At 50.3% G+C, this 6,881-nt stretch overlaps 1 pseudogene and 1 gene segment (V, D, J or C); both read right to left on the bottom strand.

The window, feature by feature from the left end:
- Positions 1-756: 756 nt before the first annotated feature.
- LOC104999403 lies at positions 757-2,479 on the bottom strand. The segment is given in 2 exon segments: positions 757-2,117; positions 2,204-2,479. Coding segments are annotated over 2 exon segments (390 nt in total).
- A 2,959-nt stretch (positions 2,480-5,438) lies between these two features.
- On the bottom strand, positions 5,439-6,018 carry LOC104999470 (annotated as a pseudogene).
- Between the last annotated feature and the right edge of the window lie 863 nt (positions 6,019-6,881).

The raw sequence follows: 6,881 nt of genomic DNA, 5'->3' as shown, positions 1-6,881 counted from the left end.
GCCAGGAGACACAGAGCCACACAGCAGACGGGGCTGCAGCCCATGGCAGGAGGGCCAGAGCTGGGAGGCGACTCCTTGCTCAGAGCTCTGCTTCTCTGAGAGCTGGGGTTCTGGGCCTCCTTCCTCTGACTGGAGGTGAGGCAGTGATGTCACTGTTCTGATGTCACTGCCTCTGCTGGTTCCCAGGAATCTGACCTCTCATTCCAGGTCACTGATACAGGAATCCTGCTCTGTCCTACAAAGTCTCTTAGATGACCTGTGAGGTGGACTGCTGGTCTAGGCGAGGCTGGGTTTATGATCGACGCCCTTCCCCGTGGCTCCTTCGCTTTTCTCTTCAGGCAGGTTTTGCTCTTTTCTGTTTCTCTTTCCTACTACCTCCCAGCTCCATACCCTTCACTTTTGCTGCAACCTCAGGGCTCCCTCAGCGCTGCATAGTTGAACTTCATGGCTCCCAGCTGGGACAGCAAGCCTGCAAAATAGTGCCCATCCTAGTAAGGCTTCTAGAGATAAAAACAGCAAATAAAGCTTTTTCTTAAGCCTCCTGGTCCTAGGCACTAGCTCTGCCTGCTTGCTCTGCCCCAGAAACTTGTGGAGTTTCTCAGCTGCACAGCGTCCCCATGTGCTCTATGCGTGGAAACCAAGATTGTCTGCCCATTTTAATAGTCGTGGGATGTGTTCATATTAGAAAATATTTCACTGTTTGCCGAAAGAACTGTGTCTTTGCTTGCTTTGTTTTTCTAAAGAACACACACACAATTAGAAACACAAACACACAAACCAGCCTGCCATAGCTGATTCATGATTTTGTATTTCAAGAGAAAAGAAATGTGCTCGTGCAGGAAATATTTAGTACTTTGACTTTTAGAAGATTGTGATGAGGGAGATGCTACAAACTTGGGTTAGCTTTTGTCAGTGGTGGTGTTCTTCATTTGATAACTTGAGTCCAACTCATTGAAACCCCATGCCATGCAGCATCCCAGGCTCCCCTGTTCTTCACTATCTCACACAATTTGCTCAAATTCATGTCTGTTGAGTCGGTGATGCTATCTAACCACCTCTTGCTCTGCCACCCCCTTCTCCTCTTGATTTCAGTCTTTCCAGCATCAGGGTCTAGGCTATTTAGATGCTAAAGACAGGCAATGGTGGAGAATACATACACACACAGCTTGTCTCTCCTCCCCAGGGACGACCAAGGAATTTTGGATGATTAATGTTTAACTGAGGTTGCATTCTCTTTGACGACCCAGAGGACCTACTCAAACATGCCCAGTTAGGGATCATTACAAGGTTCCCTGGGTGATGGGCAAGGACATGACCCAGATGAGGGAGGAGCATCAAGGCTGAAGTAGAGAAGAGTGGGAACGAGGGCCAGGAAGGTGGGAGAGAAAGGCCCATATCTGGGGAAGTTGGACAAGAGCAGAGACCACTCAAGGGCCACCCTGGGGGACAGCCTTCCATAGTGATAGGCATGCGGTGCCGGGAGGAGACAAGAGGGTCTAGATGTATCTGATTTCCCGACATCATTCCCTCCTGGAGGCCTCATGTTCAGACTGATGACTAGCAGTCAGAGCTGGGTAGCATCTTTAGGCTCGCGTGGCAGCTAGAGTGAAAAGACAGAGAGTGAGGGTGGACACATGTCCACGAGGCCATGTTGTCAGGTCCGTGCCAGGAAGATCAAACATCGCTGGCTATGCTGCCAGTATGTGTCTGTGGGCTCCGAGTCTCCAGGTGCTAGGAGCCTGCAAGGGGCTCCCAGAGTTCCAGGCTGCAGGGCCCTCATCTGCTTTTTTGCACAGAAAGGAGGTGGCCATGCAGCACTGTGGAGTAACTGCTGGCACAGAAGTACACAGATGTCTGGGAGTGGTTGGCAGACTTCAGCGTGAGAGGGAAGTCCTTTTTGCTTGGTCTGGAGACGCTGTAGCCCTCGGGCACATCTCCTTTCACCGTGGTGGGAGGGCCATCTGAGTAATGGATCAGCCTCAGCCCGTGTCCCAGGTCTTGTCGGTACCAGTACATAGAGTTATGACCCAGATCCTGAGTACATGTCAGTGTCACATTCTGTCCCGTCCTCACGACCTGGAATCTGGGGTCCTGAGTGACACCAGCATGGACCGCCCCTGTGGAGAAGGAGGACCAATGCTGCAGTCAGAGCGGACAGGCTTAGTGCTGGCATCCCGAAGGGGACCCTGCCCCCAGGACTCACCTGCCTGCAGGAGACAGAAGACCACACAGCCCAGGAGGCAGGGGCTCATGGCTGGGGCGGGGCAGGCGGAGGGCCCTCTGGTGTGTGTGTGGATGAGAGGGGAGAGGGGCTCTCCAGGGAGGCCTTCTGAGATGTCACTGTCCCTGCCAGGCCCCGGAGCCAACCTGTCACTCAGGGGCCACGCCCCTTCTCCAGAGGCTCAAATCATAAGTGACCCTGAGAGATAAGTTCACAACACAGAGACCCATCCAGATCAATGGACTTGAGCCTTACGAGTTGTTGTATCCTTTCTATAAACAGTTTACAACTTTAAGTGTGTTGTATTCCAGAGATAATTCTTCATTCCTAAGATGTGAAGTTATATGCAGATTTCGAACTGCAGGGTTGGGGGTTCTCAGTGCTCCTAAACAGCACATTGTTCAAGAGTCAACTACAATCCATACATCAGTAAAGTTGATTTTAAGATGCCTGAGGAGGGTTGTATGTTACATGCTCTGGCTAATTTCCTGCACTAAATCAAAAGGCAGAAATATTTTCACCCCTGTGATTTCTAAAGGCCTCAGCTAGAGGCAAAATGTGTCCATCTCTATATTTGCACCTAAGAAATGGTGGAAGAGGCTGTCAGAGATTAGCAAAGGGACTCAGGAAATCCAGAGTCCTGTTATGTGCCAGGGACTTCATGCTTACTAAATTCCTAGGCAAGCATGGAAGTTGTTGGGATGAATAATTCAATGTGTCACCTTGACTAGGCCACAGATGTTTAGTTCAACATTGTTTGAATGTCCCTGTGAGGATGTCTTGGTGAGTGATAAATATGTGAAAAGTTACTAATAGATTTTAAAATCAGATTAGATGAACATCTTTATTGGTAAGGCAGATGAACTTCCATAATGTAGTTGGTCTCATGCAAAGAGATGAAGAAATGAACAGAACAAAACCCTAAACCTCTCCTGGGTAGGAGAGAATTATGCAGCTGATGGCCTTCACTAGACTATCACTTCTTCCTGCCTAACAGCCTTTGAACTTAAACATCAGCTCTTCTTAGGTCTCTAATAACATGAGCCCAGCTTCTAGATCTTAGACTTATCACTATTAACAACTATGTGAGTCAAGTACTTTAAATGATATATATCCCATAAAAGAAATATATATATATATATAACACGATATATATATTTGTTCTATGGGAGAATTATTCAATGGGGGCGAGGACCACAGTGACAAGGACAGACGTGAGTCTGATTCCTTGTTCTGATATTTATGAAGTATGAGACCTGGGCAAGCCACTCCCCCTCAGATGTGTAAAGAGTTAAATAATACTTATCTTGTATGATCTTTGGGAGCATTAAAACATATCAAGACATGAATGTCTGGGAAAGGCTGTCTACTCTTCCAGGACTTGGGCCTGGCTGGCTGGCAGTCTATAACCTCACACCAACTTCCTGAGCTGGGGAAGGAGTGTTTCTGTACCAGAGGCACCTGATCATGCAGGGCTGTGTCTTGGCTGCTGGCACAGAGATGCACGGCTGAGTCTTTCAGCTCCAAGGAGTCAAGCTTAGTTCAGAGCTAGAGTCACTGAACTGTTGACCTGAGAATCGCCCTGATAGGTTTGCTTCTTCTCTCACGTTCTGTTGAAATACTGAACAAGGAGCCCTGGCCCAGGGCCTGTTGGTACCAGTACACAGAGAGGTGTCCAGAGTCAGGGGAACATCTCAGCGTCGCTTGCTGCTTTCTTGATTTGATCAGATATTTGGGGATCTGGGTGATTCAGAATCCACTAGGCCTGTTGGGAGGACACAAGGAAGCTGAGGGAAGAGCACAGGGAAGCCTCCTGCTGCAGCCCTCATCGCCAGGCTTCTATCTCAGGGAAGTAAAGACATCTCAGAAACTCCCACACGGTGTTCAGGCCTCACCTGATCACAGAAGGAAGAGGTCACACAGCAGAGGAGCCTGGAGCCCATGGGGAGGGTAGGGGAGAAGGGTGGATTGGGGGCGGGGCTCCTGGGTGAGTGGTGTAAAGTGCTGACCCTCCTGCTCCCTGATTGGAGCATTTGGCTATGACATCACTGCTCTGTGTCTCTGCAGGCTGTTTCCAAATCCACTGGATCCCTTGTCAGGACCCATTGGTGGGCTCCTCTATGCCCTTCCCTGCCCTTCACAGCCCCTGAGCAAGGGGTGGGTGTGAAGGGTGCCCCATCCCCATGTCCCCAGTGCCCACAGCATACCTTGTTGTCCCCTGCCAGCCCCTGCCTGACACGCAGCCGGGCACTCACCTGGCCGGTAATCACCAGGCAATCAGCTGACAATCACCCAGCCCTCACCAGCCACCCCAACCCCTCACCTCCCTTGCAGTTCCTGGAGACCTTCTCCTGGGCACATCCTGAGGATCCAGGCACATTCCCACTTTCCTGGGCAGCGAGGAGTCTGTACTGGTTCCATGGGTTCTGGAACCTCAGGACCTCAGGGAACTGAAACCTGCTTTCTCATTCAGGCATGTAGCCAAGGTTCCTTAAAGCTGCCCTCCCCAGGGTGACTCTCCACCCCTCCCAGGACCCCCTGCTTACTGTGGGCCCACAGCGCCTCCCTGTGGCCAATGGTCCACAGTCTCATGGATCTGTGCCTTCTGCCAAAGCAAGAATGTAAATACCCCACAGCCTGAACACACTCACTCACACACACACACACACACACGCTTGTTCTACTGCCTTCCCAAGCTGGCTGACTTAAGATTGATCTGCAAATTCCCTCTTAGCCTCTGGAGATAAAAGACTGTAGAAACCAACATTTCCATTAAGAAGAAAATAATTGCACATACTAAATGGCAACCCACTCCAGTGTTCTTGCCTGGAGAATCCCAGGGACGGGGGAGCCTCGTGGGCTGCCGTCTATGGGGTCGCACAGAGTTAGACACGACTGAAGTGACTTAGCAGCAGTGTCACAGTAGTATGCTAAGTATCACACAGACCTTCAATACAGACACTCTGATGAGCTCAGGTGAATACAGCCTGGAGCACTGCATTCCGTAGATCCCTCTGATTAATCAGATCCACATATTTCTAGATTTTCTATATAAATTTAGTATTACCAATTCTAGGTAATGGATTTACATACAGAGATTATATATATATAAACCCAATTATTTTTAAAGTTATAAAACTTTGAAATAAAAAAACCAACCGTCCACTACATTTAACGTAGATGTAGCTGGGCATGATATGTGACTGCACAATCAGTGTCACACTGCAGGCATGTGGCCCTGGGTTCCAAGGCTCCCCGTGTGAGACGCCTGCAAGGGGCTCTCCTCCTTCCAGGCTGCAGGGCTTCCCTTATCTTTTTGCACAGAGAGGAGGTGGCCGTGCAGCGCTGTGGATAACCACAGGTGCAGAAGTACACAGATGTCTGGGAGCGGTTGGCCGACTCCAGTGTGAGAGGGAAGTTCTCTGTGCTTGGTCTGGAGACGCTGTAGCCCTCGGGCACGGCTCCTCTCTCCATGGAGGGAGGGATAACTGAGTAATGGATCAGCCTCAGCCCATGTCCTGGGTCTTGTCGGTACCAGTACATATAGCTAAAGCTCAGATCCTGAGTACATGTCAGTGTCGTGTTCAGTCCTCTCCTCACGACCTGGAATCTGGGGTCCTGAGAGACACCAGCATGGACCGCCCCTGTGGAGAAGGATGACCCATGCTGCAGTCACAGCGAACATGCTTAGTGCTAGCACCCTGAAGGGGACCCTGCCCCCCAGGACTCACCTGCCTGCAGGAGACAGAAGACCACACAGCCCAGGAGGCAGGGGCTCATGGCGGGGGTGGGGCAGGTGGAGGGCCCTCTGGTCTGAGTGTGGATGAGAGGGAGAGGGGCTCTCCAGGGAGTCCTTCTGAGATGTCACTCTCCCTGTCAGGCCCCAGAGCCAAGCTGTCACTCAGGGGGCCACGCCCCTTCCCCCAGAGGCTCAAATCAGAATGAACCTGAGTGAAGAGTTCACAACACGGAGACCCATCCAGAACAACAGACATAATCTCACAAGTTGCTGTAACCTTTCTGTAAATGTTAAAGGTTTTTCTGTAGATGTTAAACTGATTAAATGTTTTGTATGTTTTAGTCCAGACATTAGTATTCATTAACATGTATATTACTTGTATTTATTTATATATTTCTGAAGTTTTGAATCCTGGGGAAATCCTTCTGGCGTCCTACTGCCCTTTATGATATGTGTCCCAAGAGCACTTCAAGCGGAGAAGGCAATGGCACCCCACTCCAGTGTTCTTGCCTGGAAAATCCCAGGGATGGGGGAACCTGGTGGGCTGCCGTCTATGGGGTCGCACAGAGTTGGACACGATGAAGCAACTTAGCAGCAGCACTTCAAGGCTCCCTTTCCACAACATTGCCCACAGTCCTGAGACAGTCCCTCCACCTACCGTGTTTCTCCAGCTTTCTGCTACCAACCTTATTGCAGGCTCATCAACATTTGAGGAATTCTTTGGTCTGCTTCTAATCAATTCAGTGACAGACGGTCCACCGTCTGTCCACCACAGGTACAGCTCCTACATGTTCACAGCAGCCGGTGATTCCCGTGTAGGGGGGAGGGAGCAAGCAGAGCCCCCTCAGGCCGGTGACCCACCTTTCTGGTGGAGATAAGCTGGGTGCCCGGCACAGGATGACGTTTTGGCACAAAGGAATA

This window comes from Bison bison, unplaced genomic scaffold, assembly GCF_000754665.1.
Source record: "Bison bison bison isolate TAMUID 2011002044 unplaced genomic scaffold, Bison_UMD1.0 scf7180017864352, whole genome shotgun sequence".
In the NCBI taxonomy this organism is placed as follows: domain Eukaryota; kingdom Metazoa; phylum Chordata; class Mammalia; order Artiodactyla; family Bovidae; genus Bison; species Bison bison.
This window is presented reverse-complemented; position numbering and strand designations above follow the sequence as displayed.